The sequence below is a fragment of the Gregarina niphandrodes genome, assembly GCF_000223845.1.
Source record: "Gregarina niphandrodes unplaced genomic scaffold scaffold00015, whole genome shotgun sequence".
In the NCBI taxonomy this organism is placed as follows: Eukaryota; Apicomplexa; class Conoidasida; order Eugregarinorida; family Gregarinidae; genus Gregarina; species Gregarina niphandrodes.
Window position 1 is genome coordinate 55829 of NW_011646042.1, and position 15979 is coordinate 71807.

A 15979-nucleotide genomic window follows, 5' to 3' on the forward strand; every position below is an offset into this window, starting at 1 on the left:
ACTGCCGACGAGGATCAATGACTGCCCCCCCCCGACACCTCCCCCGACCCGTGTATTTCACGTGCGTTGATAGGAATGTGGATTCTTCCTGTGTTCCGTAGTTATAATTGTGGTCGATTAGGGCACAAGGCCTCGACTTGTCAGTTGGTGTTGAGATGTCGGCGTTGTGGTAAGCCGGGGCACAAGGAGCGAGAGTGTGAGGAAGAGACGATGGGGTACACGAGGTCGAAGAGCACGTGCGATGTACGGCCTTCGTTGAAGACTGCGTTGTCCCGGAAGTCTTCGACTTCCGTAAGTGAGGCGGCGGCGGGGAAGGCCCGACGAAGGACCGTGGAAGCGGGTGTACGGTGGGCTGAAGAGTTTGTGGGCCAACCATCTGCGGATGGGGGGTTACTGAGTGGTCCGTTATCGCTGCTACAGGACTTCAGTGACAAGTGGGAGGAGGATGACCCTTGTGGCTGGCCGGTGGAGTGCAAGTCGCCAACGGATTTCCGGTCGGCGACTGAGTTCCGATCGTCGGCGAACGAGTTCAGACCTCTGGCTGACTACGACGCGGAGTTGGGTGGTTGTGAGTACAAGGCTAGTAGTGAGTACAAGGCTAGTAATGAGTATAAGACGAGTAGTGAGTATAAGACGGGTAGTGAGTACAAGTCGGCGAGTGAATGCCGGACTACCCTGAGTGAGGGCAAGTCGGGGAGCGAGTGTAAGGCGACGAGTGAGTGTGCGTACAAAGGGGCGTATTCATCGAGTCATCTGTCTAGTTCGCACACGCAGGCGTCGAGTACGCACACGCGAGCGAGCAGTGTGCACACGCGTTGCAGTAGCACACACACAGGAGTCTCGGATCCGCACACTCTCCTTAGCGAGATGTTGGCATCAGACGCGGAAGGGCTAACCTCGGACGCAGAGGGTCGCGTGTCCGACGCAGAGGCAGCGGCCCTGGCTTCCGACAGCTACCCATTGTCCGCCGGCACATTGGGCAGAGCGAGCCGCATTTCCACGGGGCGCATGTCGGCTGGCGTCCGTTCGTCTGGCACTCGCTCCTCCCCAGTCATGCGTGCGTCGTCGGCCATCATGTATGGGGCCACTGCAAGTACGCCCGGACGACTCTCGCCTCACAACTTCAGCAGTGGATCCATGATCGGGGGCGCGTTAAACAGTGGGGTCGAGTCAATAGGAATGGTTGGTTCTCTAGGTATGGATTTAACGGACGGTGAGTTCGAACCGTTCCACACATTCAATGGATCGTCAGGCGCTTACTACTCTCTCGAGAGGAGCAGCTATATTCCCGACGGAGGTCGCGGCCGCTTCGTTCGCGACGAGGACCGAATCGGCAGCTATTATGGATACGTGCCGGAGAGAAAACAATCTCATGCCAGCGGAACTCTTGTAATAGCCAAAGGGGTGAATCGAGACGAGTGCATGAATAATTCCGTTGTCGCGGACGAGCCTGCTGCAGAACGAAATGAGTCGTACAAGTACTACCAAGCCACTCTCTGCGTCCAGGGGATCGCCATGTGGATAGCGAATCCCGTGCTACTGCAGCAAGATCGGGCCGCCTTTTTCGACAATTAGTGTGCCCAATTTGCAGCAAGATCGGACCCAATCGGCGGCGCACACACGTGTGCGAACGTATGTGGACGCGCAAAACACGCGAAATCATTTCATTTAATTAGAGGCGACAGCCTTGTTGCTCGAGAGCGGTGACCATTCCCTTCCACAGAGTATGTATAGAACACCTGCCTCTGCAGCTATGATCCCGAATAGCTTTTCCTAGGTTTTGGTTCACCGGAAGATTCCAGGAATCACAAATTTGTTTGAAATGGTTGGTCGTCAGCCATCCGTCCGCGAAACACAGACATAATTCTTTAAGTAGATTTATATCGCGTTCAAGTGGGATTTGGGGAAAGGGTGTTTCGCGGGTGAGTACATTGTGGATCCAGTTAAGGCAGTCGTCGCTGGGAACGCGGGCATGTGGCGACGGTTTCCACTTGTCCTGCCGGCCGCCGTCGAGCGGTCGCTGAGTGATGGGAGAGACGTAAGGCTCTTTTGGGTTGTTGGCGGCGTTATCGACGCACTTGGTATGGAATTTGGTGCCAGGTCCCTGAACGACGGCCCCTAGAGCTGGGCGCGAATATTGAGGTCGTGCTTTGCGGGTGGGTTCATCGTGGGAGTCTTTTAGTGCGGCCACGAGCACGTCTTGTAATCGCAGGTCCTGGGCCGCTCGCTGACCGTTTTGGGGATGGTACGTTTCCAGCACCGTTTCGAGGCGTTCGGCATGTTTTGCTCCAGTAACTTCAAGCGTTCCGGCAATGAGGTCGTTTTGGGTTATGCGTCCGCTCATGTACATGTCATATAGCGCCGAGATAACGCCAATGGTAGCCGGGGTTAGGTACTCAGGTCGTTTAATGGTGTCGATTACGACTTGCCGGGGGTCGTAGACATACATTCTTTCCCTGGCCTGTTGTTCGAGCCGTAATTTTTTACGTTCACGATCGAAGCGTAGCTGCTGCTCGTCCACGACCCGCTTCGCCTCGGCCTCAAGGCGTTTGGCAGTGCGTTCCGGTGCAATGAAGTCCGCCTCCATGTCTCCTGCCATCTCAACAAGTTTTGCAAAGCTCACGAAACTGTCTTCGCACCAGATCAAGTTATCGCAAATAGCGTTCATTAATTCCGATCGTGCGGGAATCCCCAACTTCCGCAAAGTCGTGGCCAACTTTTCAGCTGGAACTTGACGGTATGCGGCCGCATGGTAAGGCACCCCGAGATCTTTGAAAATGTGAGCCAACATCAGACGGAAATCGCGCATACCCAAATCGGTATAATACTTACCCACTTCATGCTCCAATGCCACACCCAACAACCTACTGACATATCCAGTTTCCCTGTCCGCGCGCAAGTCGTGCAAGGGCAACCCTGCACTTAGCCATTCTGTGTTCAACCTACGTTCGCGGTCTAAAGGGTCCGTGGCCACCACGTTGTACGTACCGACGTAGTCCTCATAAGCCTCCTCCTCAGCCATCATGTCCCCCTCAGATGGGCGCGCCTCTCCCGACCCCTTCTCAGCGTTATCCCGCTCCTCACCAGCCGTCTCTCGCCGAGGTCCTTCACTCGGTCGCCCACCACTTGGTCGCCCACCACTTGGTCGCCCACCACCGCCTTGACTCGGACGACCACCCTCACTCGGTCTTGCGTCACTAGGACGCCCGTCGCTTCCTCGACCGCCACCTGGTTCACTAGGCCGACTCCCACTCGGGCGATGACCACCATCGCTCGGTCGGGCACCCGTAGGAGCCGGCGGCCGAGGCGGACCACCAAGGGTCTTCTTCTTCGGACCCACGAACACTCCAAACTTGCTCGCCTGGACCTTCTTCAAACCCTTCGGCTCCTTCGGCTTCTGCAACACGTCCTTGGAGGCCGCAGGAGGAGGGGCTTTCGGTCTGGGCTCATCCCCAGCCTTTTTCACCGGAACTTTCTTTTCCATGAGGTGCAGGTGCGAGTGTGATCGAAACTACCTGCCTCGGAAACATCAGCAACAGAACCATTGGTACGGAAATAGCAGACCGCGGAAACATCAGCGATAGATGTGCCATGAACACATCAGCTGCAATCAGCATAACTGCAACCAGTTCACATCAAACCCATAAGGGGATATGGCCGGTGGTAGGATTTGGTCAAGGGTGTGTCACAGAGTGTAACTCCAGAGTACGCGGAAAGGTCAACACCCAGAGACGCGGCGGTGCAGTGGAGGGGAGCGGCCCGGTTGAGGGTGGAGGGGGGCGGCCCGGTTGAGGGCAGAGGCCCAGTTGAGCGCGAGAGGCAAGTGCAGGGTGGGTCTTAGCGTGTATTGGATGCCGGCGTGATCTGCAATTTAAATTTGGAAATGGCATTAAAGCGGATCCAGGCGGAGAGAGTGAAGCGAGTTCAGAAGCCATCCAGTCGGCATCGGAAGATCACCGGGCAGCTTAAGCCCCATCGGGAACTTTCACCGCTACCCCACTACGGCCCCCCCTTGCAGCCGCCGTCTCCGCCGCCCATAGGGGGGGTGCATTACGCTCCGTACCAGGCCGGTCCCCATTATGGCGCTCCCACCCAGTATGGTCAGTACGGGGCGGGGGCTCCCAACCAGTACGGGGCTGGGGCTCCCAACCAGTACGGGGCTGGGGCTCCCAACCAGTACGGGGCTGGGGCTCCCAACCAGTATGGTGCTGGGGTTCCCAACCAGTATGGTGCTGGGGTTCCCAACCAGTACGGGGCCAACCAATATGGGGCTGGGGTTCCCAACCTATATGGGGCCAACCAATATGGGGCTGGGGTTCCCAACCAGTACGGGGCTGGGGCTCCCAATCAATATGTGGGTCCCAATCAGTACGGGGATGTGGTTGGTGGGATGGCACAGACGGGGGGGTTGGCACATACTAGGGAGATGACGCATAATGGGGCGATGGCCAATTCCCAAGGCAATGTGTCTGGAGGCGGCGCGACAGTTGCGCATGAGGGGATCGACACGAAGATCGTGCTGTTGAACAAGATCGACGAGTTGGAGCGGAAACAGCAAGAGGCGGAGGAGCGTGCGGCTGAGGCAGAGTATCAGTTGCGTCAAGCAGAGTTGAAACGGCAATGGGAAGCCATCCACGGTCCAGATGAGGATGTCGGGTCGGCTGCCTTCACGGGCACCTTTACGGGTGGCACCTTCACCGGTGGCAGCTTCGCGGGCGGTAGCTTCACGGGTGGTACCTTTACGGGTGCCGGCATGTCCACGACCGGCGCGGGGTTGTCTGGACGTTTGTCTGGTCTCAATGACGAGGACGAAGTGCGAATGGTAAGACGAGGTGCAGCTTCGGCGGTCTTACGACCGGCACCGAATCCGGTTCCCGGGTTCCCGGCAGCGCGGCGCAACTCTATCGCGGCCCCCCCGACGATGATCAAAGTGCCCATTGACACGGGCGTCTCGCAGGCCTTCAGCTACCTCAAAACTCAGCAGGTCCCGGCAATGGCTTTCAGTGAAACCAGCAGCTCCAGCTGCTCATCCTGCGAGGACGCAGACAGCAGCGAACAACCCGCCGGCGAACAAAGACCCGATCTGAGCGAACTTCAGGTTCCCAATCAAATTGCAGGCATAAGCAATAGTGCATTGACCCAACACTACACGAATGACCAAGACTTGGCAGAAACGGACTTACCGTCAAGCCGCGTTGCCATGGTTAAACGCACCGATGATCTGCCGCCGCCGCCGTCTGCGTTCGACCATCCTTCAGAGTCAGAACGGCAGTATCAGCAGATGCATAGCCAGCAAGCACCCGACCAGCAAATACCCGGCCAGCAAGCACCCGGCCAGCAAACACCCGGCCAGCAAACACATAGTCAACATCAATATGAGCTGGCGGCTCTGGAGGCTAAAGAGAGGGAAGAGATCGAGGAGCGACGCTCGCACATTCGTGCTCTGGACGCGGAGCGACAACTCTTGGCTGAACAACAGCGACAACGCGAGATGGCCTTGGAACACCAGCGGGCGAACTACTTCAAGTTGATTGCCGAACAGGAACGCGTTGCTCGTGAATACCAGAACGCGTTGGCGCACAGACAAAAGGAAGAACTAAACCAAAGGCAGATGGAGTTGGAGCGTCTGCGTCAAGAACAGGAACACAGACTTAAAGAGAACCAGCGCCTCGTCCAAGAAAGGAATGCCGTGGAACAGAAACGGTACAAGGAGGCGACTCGGCAAATAAAACATATCGTTAGCCACTGCCGGCCTCTGCAGTCCTCGCCGCTAAGTCACCTCATTTCCTCTAGACCTCTGGACTCGCGAGTTCTCTCGGCCGGGGTCGCCTGTCGCCATCGGAGCATTATGGAGCCACCGAGAACGTCGCGGATGGGGACTGTGAGGTTGGAGCCTGTGAGGGTGGAGCCTGTGAGGGTGGAGCATGGGAGGGTGGAGCCTAGGAGGGTGGAGCCCGGGAGGGTAGAGATGCCTGTGCAGCAACTGGGTTCTCCTGTAACCTTCAGGGGAGAACCAGGCAAGGCGACGGCCATGGCTGCCCAATATCCCTACCTACCAAACATCGTTGTTAGTCACCCGCCCCAGGGCCCAATGGTTGTCGCAAGTCCCGGTAGACTGGCGCCAAACCCATTGCCTTCACTTTCTCAGTCACAGCGGCCCATTATGGGTCCTGCCCAGACGCCAAGACTGTCGCCGAGGCTCTCAGGAAGAGTAGAAACGCACCAGAGGGGAACAAGTGAGAGCACTTCGCGGCGTGTTAGCGAAATTGCGCGAGGTATCTCGGGGTTTCGAGAAGCCCAGAAGGCGTACTCGACTGTCTCTCCGAAACCTCTTAAAGAACGTCGACTCGTACACGAACCTAACCTGTCCCGACGGGCTGGAGTTACTTCCAAGCCAGCGACCATTGTGCGAGGAACGCCACGAAAGATCCAGGCCAGGCGAGAAATACTCTCCAACAACTTGGCACCCACCGGGAACCCCCAAGCTTATACTTTACAAGTGACTCCTCCTCATAGCGCAAAACACTTCGTGCACGCCGCTTCAGAACAACGAATGGCTCCGAACAACCATTATACGGTGTTACACCGTCAACGCGGCTCCCATCATATGGAAGACACTACTCACCACCCACAACTGAATCATGCACAACTGAATCATGCACAACTGAATCATGCACAACTGAGTCATGCACAACTCAATCATGAACAACTCAATCATGAACAGCTGTCTCAGCAGCAGCAACACAGTCAGCAGCTTATACCGCCACGACTCAGCCGTGAACTAACCCCTCTCTCCGAGCCCATGTCCCCGACTCGTACTCGGCTTGAGCAGCTCGACCTGGAGTACGATCCGGAACAACTGGCCCACACCTCCCAATACGACGGGGCCGCCGAAGACACATCGTTTACCATTGAACGCGTCGTCGCCTCCTCCAGAAGAAAACGTGTTTGCGGATGCTAGGTCCTGGAGAGTGGTCGTACTCGATTTTTTGACACTTGACTTTTATTACAATGCTCAACTCACAATGGCAAGAGGTTATAACGCACTACTGCCGGACACAGTAAGCCACCGTCAACGATTGATTGGGAGTACTTATACGACCGGTAACATTCAGGCGGCGTCGCTTAGCGGGATGAACTTTTTGTGGTTTCTTCAGTCCTGTGGAAACCATAACGAAGCGTCAGCTTTATGAGTGTCTATGTGACGCGCAATTGACTACTTTAGATGAAATCAAGAAGGATCGGCAACTGAAGGAATCGGTTGTCGGATTTGGTCTAAAGTTGATCGAGACGATAGCTGGGGAGAATGAAAGACGAAATGAGAGCCAGAACCCAAGCGACGACCGTAAAGGAAGCCGGCCGCCGAGCAGGCAGGAAAGCCGAGAAGAGAGAAGGCCTCGGACGTCTGGCAATGAAAGCGAGGTAGAGACCGAGCCAAGGAAGCTCACCAGAAAGCGGCCTGTCCCGTCGAGCACTCGATCGTCGCCTTCGGTCTCGGAGAAGAAGAAAATGGCTAAGCAGACTTTGAAAAAATCAACTCAACGCTTAGGCACTATTATACAGCAGTACAAAATTCGGAGTGTTTACCGCAAAGTCTCCAAAAGCAGTCCTACATACCAAGATGACCTGTACCAGGCGGTTCTTGATCTATTGGTAGAAAAGGGCTACATAAAAAAACGGTCCCTGCCTACTCTTGCGGAAGCGCAACGGTGGCGTCAGAAACACGACATGCAAGAGGAGCTAGACGGTCTAAAATTAGACATCGAACGCCTCGGCGCTCGGCTGGGTCCCGATGGACTCAACGCCAGACGCAGAGTCGCTGCCAACCGCACCAAACTTTTGCTAGCCAACGAGCGCCGCAGCAGTAGCAGTGAAAGCAGTAACTCATCGGGGTTTGATGAGCCAGACGCAGATAAGGAATCCGACGCACAGATAGAGTCAGATGACGAAATGTCGGATGATGACGAAGACGAACCTTCCTCTCAATCTGATTAGTTAGTTTAGCGGGCTCGAGACCGGGTGGCGAAAGGGATTTCGACAAGGGTGTGTGTGGTAAGGGATTCGAGAGGACCGGGAGGGCCGGGAGGGCCGGGAGGACCGGGAGGACCGGGAGGACCGGGAGGACCGGGAGGACCGGGAGGACCGGGAGGACTGGGAGAGGAGAGAGGGAAGTGGCGGCTGAGTCCGGCCGGAATTTGATATTTGTTACATGAATGTCATAATTGACGAATTGGAAAGGAAAAAGTCGCCCGGTGAGGTCCTAGATGTGCTCATACCAGACGAGGCCACACTGCTAGGTTTGGATTTGGATGGCATACTTCAAGATTTGGAAGTGTACATGACGAACAAGCAGAAACAGTTACACGAGAGTGTTCGTCAACTAACATCGGCGCCTCCCATTCGGTGGCCCATAAGCGAGTTGCAAGCTATTCGGGGGACACTGCAAGAGTATCTCACGCCGTTTGAGGAGCGCGAAACGGGGAGCCAAGACGATGGTCGGCTTGAGAAGCCGGCTGAATGTAGTGGTGAGGGGGAAGGTTACCTGGTGTCGGATACAAGTTTGGAAACCGGTGAGGTCCGTGGCAGGATGAGTGCCAAGGAGTTGTTGAGTCAGCTGAAGGAACTGGATGAGAAGAAGGCGCGCATTATGGCGTCAATTTCGTTGCTCGAGAAGATCCAATCATTAAATGATTCTTTGGACACGCTGCGTGAAGCCATGAAAGACAAGGATTATGCCAAAATCAATGTTCTGGTGGATACCATAAACGCATTGGCGGAGGTATTGGGTAATCAAGACGAGCTGAGAGACATTATTTATCGCAAAGAGTTAATTTTTGAGGATCTCAAAGTATGCATAAAAGAAGAACTGGTGACACTGATGGAAGCGAGGGTGCAGAACGGCTGTCATAATGGAGAGCAAGACATAAGTGAGGCATCTGCCTCACTCGGACCGGTAGTTAACCCTTTAGCTGCAGTGTCTGTGTCCGGTCCGTTTGCAAACCGGCCCGAATCGGTGGCGAGAAGGGGTTCAGGTAGTTTGACATTATCTAATGGGATTGGGGGCTTGCTCAATTCAGCCCGTAAAGGGACTCTTGCTGGCCTCAACGCGGCCGGTCTAGGTCCCCGCCCGAGCCTGGATGTGTTGCCCAACTCGGCCGGCGCGCGAAGCAGCTCAGGGGACCTCGACGGAGCTCAAGTCTCAGGTGCTGTAGCGCCGAGCGGTAATCCTCAGGTAGTGGAAGCAGAGGCCCTGTCCAGTCGTCTGGAATCTGTCCAACTGATGTGTAAGCTCTGCAGGGGCGTTCATAGTGAGCCATATACCAGAGAGGAAAACCGGATATACGACCTTATATATCAGATCCTCCTGAAACTTGACAGCCATCTCTACGACAAGATAATCGCGGATAGAATCAACACCATTTTAGCAGAGTACGAAGTACAGTTTGACTATAAATATAATTACAAAACCAAACAGGATCGAATTAACGAGGCCTTAACTCAAATCAAAGTGTTCTACAAACGATTAGCGTGGATTAACCACACGCTTGCCGCTTATAAAGCGTTACTCCTGCCCGCGAATCTCAGGTCCACTACCATTTGTGCGAAAAAACCCGTTGTAAATGAGGACGGTATTGGTAGCGGCGTTCTGAATCTTTTCCTTATTAAGTTCATTTCCGTGACCAAACAGCACCTCATCAACATTCTGGATCTGGCCTACACCCAGATTGACCATGTCCAATTGTACAAGTTAGTTGTGGACGTGAAGCAGTTACAGACTTTGTTGGATCATATCTATGATTTTCATGGTACATATAAATATGACTCTGCTACTGGTCAGGCGGCATTTTCTGAAAGATCCTGTTCCGTCAAATTGCCCTCGTTAATGAACATATTCGATGCGTTCACCACGCCTTGGTTACAAAATTATGATAAGTCTTTCAGTGGTGTGATACGGTCAGCAATGAATTCCAAAGATGAAGTAGAATTCTTTAATGACGGAACATGTTCCCTGTATGAAGGTGTTGGACTGGCGCTGGCACATGTGCCTCGACGGGTTTTCAAGTCTGCTTTATCACTGAGTGACTCGATCGTAAAGATGACGCAGGATGCTGTTAGAGCAGGAGTAGCACAAATGGAACAAGACACAGAGATAACTGTGACCAAGTATCTCAATAACTATTTGGACATTGGCTGGATCACCTTATCCCGTTGGAGGAAATTCATATTAGATGAAAACCACCCAATGCGTCAGTCAGCAGGACGATTGTTGGACTGGAATTGTACCGAGATGATTGAAGCACGCACTAGAACCATAACTCAAAATTATGGAAATAAATTGAATATTCCGTACCCTTGCTGTGTAGAGCAGTTCACAGATTTGCTCACGTTGATCAGCTCCTTAGAGTTGCTGCGACTCAACAGCAAACGTATTATTGCAGCAGGTGGAGATGGTCCTTCATGTACTGTTCCCTCAACTACTGTTCCCTCAACTATTGTTCCCTCAACTACTGGACCCTCAACTACTGTTCCCTCAACTACTGGACCCTCAACTATTGTTCCCTCAACTACGACGTCATGGATTTTGCGAATGGTTGAAGTCCTAATGTATGACATATGGGAGCTTCAATATGCCGCAACCATGACCTTGTTCCGGCACTTGGTATATTCCACGTTTGCTCCTATGCTCCCGGAGTGTTACTATGCTGCAGGTAATTTCAACGAGTTTCTCTCTCACTGGCAGCACTGGGTGGAATTAGTCGGTCGACATGTTAGCCCAGCATTGAACGTAGTGATAAAGGACACAACGGTGCTGCTTTACTGCCGATATATTGACGTGTTGGTTGAACAACACAAAGGGGGGCAAGGTACAAGTGAGACGCGGCCCGCCATGCAGCTAGGTGACAAGATCCTGTTGGACGCTACGGCCATTCTGGAATGGATCACAGCTGATTCCTCTTGCATAGTGGGCGCCCAGGAAATAGGGAACACATTAGCCATTGGGAAACAACTTCTCGCTTTTTGATGTTGAAAATGTTATTGTGGTGGATCGGGTTTCTTGCTCCGTTGAAACTCCTCCTGAAGTTGGTGCTTGGCCTACTATGCCGCTTGCGGAGCCACCCAGTCAAACTATGGACAGGCACTCTTTCTAGAGCACTCAACAACAAGGAATCGTACATAGTGGTAACCGGTTGCACAGATGGAATCGGCCTAGCGACACTTCGCAAGATTGTCGAGCACTACCCACAGAATCCCGTCCTACTTGTGGGAAGGAACAAGGACAAACTGTCTAAGGTTACTGAGTCCTTGGGTACCACTTATGAGAATCTGCCGAGCAAAAGTGAGGACAGGAAGAGCGGCACGCGGAGAATTGAAGTGGCCGTGGTGGACTTTGCTACTGAGAACTGGCCTGCGGAAATGGAGAGGACTCTAAAGGGAAAGTCTGTTGGTCTTTTGCTTAATGCAGCAGGAGAGACTGACGTGATTAACCGGAGATACGACGAAGTGGACGAAAGTCTGATTATAAGGTTGATCCAAGTCAATCTTAGGTCTGCCATGTTAATGAGCCGCTTATGTCTGCCATCCATGACCGTGCAGAAAGCAGGAGTCATTGTTAACATTGGCAGCATGAACCTGGTAGCTGAAGAGCCGTTCCAGGCCATATACACTGCTACGAAGGGTGGTATACGAGCCTTCAGTGAAGCTCTCCAGAGCGAGGTTCGATCCAAGAACATCTTGGTGCAGAACTGGGAACCCGGACTGGTTAACACAAAAATGACCTTGGGCCGTTATAAAGGTCTTGACCGGTTTTCCTGTAGCGCTGATGAATTCGCGGAGTATGCTTTCTGTATGCTCCAAAATGGAACACATGAACTACTCATACCCTTCGGTTATCAACCCGTCACCTTTTCACCATACCCCCTTCATGAAGTCACTTGCGGGCTGGCAAAATTTGTACCAACTCACTTCCTTAATCAGTACGCGATTCACACACGCGATTCACACACAGTCGAATTCATACACTGTCAAACATCAAGGCCAAACCATGGCCCGCATAGCTAGCATCACAACGTGTTCTTTTAGGTCAAGGTACTCTTATAGAATGGAAGCAAGAGGCAACAAATGAGAATCTCTTTTTCCTTTTTTAAATTCTTCGATGGCCAAAGACGATCACTATGATTATCTCTACAAGAGTAAGCCGGGCAGGTCACCCCACCTTGATCGACTGGTTGCTGTTGTCAGCTGGCCCTTGTTCTTGTCACCTCGCCCTTGATCTTGTCGCCTGCACCTGTGGCGTTCATGCACTAGCCGCCTCGGGTGCCCGAACTGGTGGGGTACTGCATTGCTGGCATTTGATGAATGGCCATGCCGCAACACTGATCCGTCGGGGGAACTGTCCGTCGGGGGAACTGTCCGTCGGGGGAACTGTCCGTCGGGGGAACTGTCCGTCGGGGGAACTGTCCGTCGGGGGAACTGTCCATCAAGGCAGCCGGACCATTAGGCAGGAGTCCGTCAGGACCAACAGTTTACTCGGCAGGCTGAACAGGTTGAATACCGAACAGGTTGAATACCCGGCAACAATGTGGTGATATATGGTTGTGTTTTGTAGTCGTTCTGATTGGTGACTCAGGAGTGGGTAAGTCCAATTTACTGTCAAGGTTTACCCGAGATGAATTCAACTTGGAGAGTAAGTCAACAATAGGAGTGGAATTTGCTACCAAGTCGGTTGTAACTGAGGGTAAGGTCATCAAGGCTCAGATTTGGGATACAGCGGGACAGGAGCGGTATAGAGCGATTACATCTGTGTATTACCGGGGTGCTCTTGGTGCTTTACTGGTGTATGATTTGTCGAAGAAAAATTCATATGTTAACGTGAGTCGTTGGCTTAAAGAACTAAGAGACCATGCGGACCAGAATGTGGTTATATTATTGGTAGGGAATAAAGCAGATCTTCAACATCTTCGAGCGGTATCCCAAGATGAGGCACAATCCTTCTGCGAAACAGAGCAAATCGCCTTTATAGAAACTTCTGCCCTTGATGGGAGTAACGTAGATAATGCGTTCCACGAAGTTCTTAACAGGATATATAAAAGCAGGAAGAGAATTGAGGCTATGGGCAATAACGGACAACATAGATTCAATGCTACCAAAGCTGAACCCCTTAAAGTAAACACTTCATGTACTTTGGTACCAAGCACATGATTATGCCACACACCCATTATTGAGGCGAACCACCATGAGCGGACTACCTTACAGATCCAGCAAGACGCTGATAACGGTCATAAGACTAAAGGTTGCTGTTGAGTCCTTTTTTAAATAAAGAGCCCCGCCATAAATGTCTTGGGCTTCACAGACCTTTAAATCCTGTTTCCGTTCCTTTGATAAAGGTCTTCCAAGCGACTTAACTAACGCATCTGGTGTTGGCAGCCGGGAATCAACAAGGTATGTTTTAAGGGCATGTATGCTGTGCCATGGAGTTGAGAAGCCATAAAGCTGGGGAGAGTAAAATAGACGGCGTCTTTACGTGTGGGGCACAAATACATCTATAAACCACCCGTTTTAGGCTAAGTATTGGCAGTGGATACTTTGCGCCCTATCAGTACATCCAGCCTGTGTTATGGAACCGCAAATATGGTGACAAGGGCAGGAGAATCCCTTATGGTAATGGACCGCCTAAGGAGCTTAAGTCTGCTGTCATGGTAAACTCAGAATTGAATAATGTCATTCCTGCGTCAGTTTCAGAATGGACCGAGGACAAGTCGAGCAATCTGAGTTGTCCCGAGGACTTGTTACAAGGCTTCCAAATCTTGCTAAAGAGACCTCAATTTTTGGATCTTCTTTTGCACGCGTTAGATGATGAGGACATGACTCTTGATATGACGTTAAGATTTTATTTGGAAGAGTTAGGCTACGATTCCTTGATGAGCGGTTATGAAAGTGGGTATAACAATACGCTTCGTTCTGGTAATTATAAATTCAACTCCGTGGTGGTTGAATCCGCGCTAGACGACGGAGAGGATAATACCAATGCCTCACTGATAGCAGCAATAGAGTGTGGTAATAATTCGTTGCTAGATGTCCGAGTGATTTGGCAATTACTGGGTAATTATTGTTCAATAGATATGTCGTGTTGTAACTTCATAAACCAGGAAACTATTACGGGAATAATAAGTCTACATCTCGCAAGACACATCGCTTCATACCATACGGAGGAGATGTACGAGAAAGATGAGATTAGGAAGAATGTAGGTTGGACAGCACCACGTATTCTGATAATAACACCGACTAGGATGCATGCTAAGAATTGGGTCCAAAAATTGAGAGTAATTTGTGGTCATGAGGAAGCCAAGGAAAGTAGACGAAAGAGATCAAGTCGAAGGAACCACGGCGATAGAAAGCGTTCTAGAGGTGAGGATATCAGTGCGAAAAAGGATTCGGAAGTTGACTTGGATGATTTTGGTTATAGCGACTTTATAGGAGATTATACGGCTTTGATGGATGAAGGTGGAATTGACATTAGGAGTGAGATGGGTTTGAATATGTTAGGATTAAAGAGACGTAAGCCTTTGGATTTTATTGATAGTTTTAGAGGTGATAATGATGACAATTTCTTGACCGGGGTGCAGATTAATCCGGAGTATACCCGTTATATGATTGGCCCAGAACGATCTAATATAGTGATTGGTAGTCCATTAGCTATACGAGTGTTAATAGGGGGTGAGAAGGAGAAACGGATGTGTGATTGGTTAAGCTCAGTGGAGGTGGTGGTTGTGGATCGTGCAGATCAAATAGGGGAAGCAAATCTAGACCATTTAAGACGAGTGTTACAGGTACTAAATGACAAGCCTCAAGAGCGAATTAGCAAGGTGAATATTACAAGACTTAGAGAATCTCATTATATAGACGATCAAATGGACCTTAGTGTCTTTTACAGGCAAACTATAATGCTCTCGTCCAGAAAGGACTTACTCCTACAGTCCTTCTTCAGAACATTCGACTCCAACTTCAGAGGGGCGTGCAGGCTCTGGCGATCCCACAATTCCTCAGTCGCTCAATTCGCCCAAGCCAAATTCAACAACAACGTTTTATGCATCGGCACAGGCGACATAGGAACCGAAGGAGATATAGGAACCGAAGGAGATATAGGGACCGCAGGCGTAGCAAATGACGATCCCTTGGCAGCTTTATTCAAAAAGCATTTTATTGACTCGTTCCACAGCCGACTAGTTGAGGATCAGATCATGGTTGTCGTCCCCTCATGGCTGGAATATCTTGAAGTCAGTAACTTGTTCAAGAAGGGCCTCACTACAGATAACTTCAAAGGAATACATGAGCACAGCAAACCTTCCGAGATAAAACAAGTGCGGCAGAGTCTGGCAGCTGGGGAGTGCCCCATTGTCCTTATCACGGAACGCTTCCTATACCATCGAAGATTCCACTTCACTGGAGCCATGCATCTAATTTATTACGGAGCACCTCTTTATCCTCCAATATTTTGCGAACTTGTCCAAGATTGTGTACAAGCCCCTAGGAAAATCGGCAGTGAAGAAATCTGTCCGACCAACTCACATCTATGCATCATTTACTGGAAGGTGGAACTGCACGCCGATGCGATGGAACGCCTATTAGGACCTCAAGCTGTCATGCAAGCAGCACTAGCTTCCAAAAACGGGAAACTAGTTTCTATCGACCATGTAGTAAAGGGATAACCAGTCCTGCCGGCACCCAGTCCTGCCGGCACCCAGTCCTGCCGGTACCCAGTCCTGCCGGTACCCAGTCCTGCCGGTACGGAACACCACTTCGTGCCGAACGGCGGAAACCTCTGCGGGTACAGCGCCCCAGCCGGACGTTACCCACGCCTGATACCCACGTCTGAAACAGTACAACTTCGATACTGTTAAGAGTAACGCCACGCGACGGGAGACCCCCTACGCACTGCGTGAACGACGTCATATTACGAGGACTACGTCCAGACCCGTTG

General features: G+C 51.7%; 8 protein-coding genes across 8 annotated transcripts; 7 read left to right on the plus strand and 1 right to left on the minus strand.

The window, feature by feature from the left end:
* Window positions 1-75: 75 nt before the first annotated feature.
* GNI_081490 (zinc knuckle protein) lies at window positions 76-1575 on the plus strand (the record flags this gene model as incomplete). Its single annotated transcript, XM_011135722.1, has 3 exons — window positions 76-737; window positions 864-1093; window positions 1196-1575. The coding sequence occupies 3 exons, from the start codon at window positions 76-78 to the stop codon at window positions 1573-1575; spliced, it is 1272 nt and encodes a 423-aa protein (XP_011134024.1).
* A 97-nt stretch (window positions 1576-1672) lies between these two features.
* Window positions 1673-3484, minus strand: GNI_081500 (hypothetical protein; the record flags this gene model as incomplete). Its single annotated transcript, XM_011135723.1, has 1 exon — window positions 1673-3484. One exon carries the CDS (start codon window positions 3482-3484, stop codon window positions 1673-1675), a length of 1812 nt encoding a protein of 603 aa, XP_011134025.1.
* A 399-nt stretch (window positions 3485-3883) lies between these two features.
* On the plus strand, window positions 3884-6961 carry GNI_081510 (hypothetical protein; the record flags this gene model as incomplete). Its single annotated transcript, XM_011135724.1, has 1 exon — window positions 3884-6961. One exon carries the CDS (start codon window positions 3884-3886, stop codon window positions 6959-6961), a length of 3078 nt encoding a protein of 1025 aa, XP_011134026.1.
* A 50-nt stretch (window positions 6962-7011) lies between these two features.
* On the plus strand, window positions 7012-7995 carry GNI_081520 (hypothetical protein; the record flags this gene model as incomplete). The annotated part of the gene is made up of 2 exons (XM_011135725.1): window positions 7012-7061; window positions 7158-7995. The coding sequence occupies 2 exons, from the start codon at window positions 7012-7014 to the stop codon at window positions 7993-7995; spliced, it is 888 nt and encodes a 295-aa protein (XP_011134027.1).
* Window positions 7996-8209: 214 nt separating this feature from the next.
* On the plus strand, window positions 8210-10596 carry GNI_081530 (hypothetical protein; the record flags this gene model as incomplete). The annotated part of the gene is made up of 2 exons (XM_011135726.1): window positions 8210-10347; window positions 10440-10596. 2 exons carry the CDS (start codon window positions 8210-8212, stop codon window positions 10594-10596), a joined length of 2295 nt encoding a protein of 764 aa, XP_011134028.1.
* Window positions 10597-11031: 435 nt separating this feature from the next.
* GNI_081540 (short chain dehydrogenase) lies at window positions 11032-12060 on the plus strand (the record flags this gene model as incomplete). The annotated part of the gene is made up of 1 exon (XM_011135727.1): window positions 11032-12060. One exon carries the CDS (start codon window positions 11032-11034, stop codon window positions 12058-12060), a length of 1029 nt encoding a protein of 342 aa, XP_011134029.1.
* Window positions 12061-12154: 94 nt separating this feature from the next.
* Window positions 12155-13200, plus strand: GNI_081550 (Rab GTPase family 11 (Rab11)-like protein; the record flags this gene model as incomplete). The annotated part of the gene is made up of 2 exons (XM_011135728.1): window positions 12155-12191; window positions 12608-13200. 2 exons carry the CDS (start codon window positions 12155-12157, stop codon window positions 13198-13200), a joined length of 630 nt encoding a protein of 209 aa, XP_011134030.1.
* A 269-nt stretch (window positions 13201-13469) lies between these two features.
* Window positions 13470-15707, plus strand: GNI_081560 (hypothetical protein; the record flags this gene model as incomplete). Its single annotated transcript, XM_011135729.1, has 2 exons — window positions 13470-13522; window positions 13562-15707. 2 exons carry the CDS (start codon window positions 13470-13472, stop codon window positions 15705-15707), a joined length of 2199 nt encoding a protein of 732 aa, XP_011134031.1.
* Between the last annotated feature and the right edge of the window lie 272 nt (window positions 15708-15979).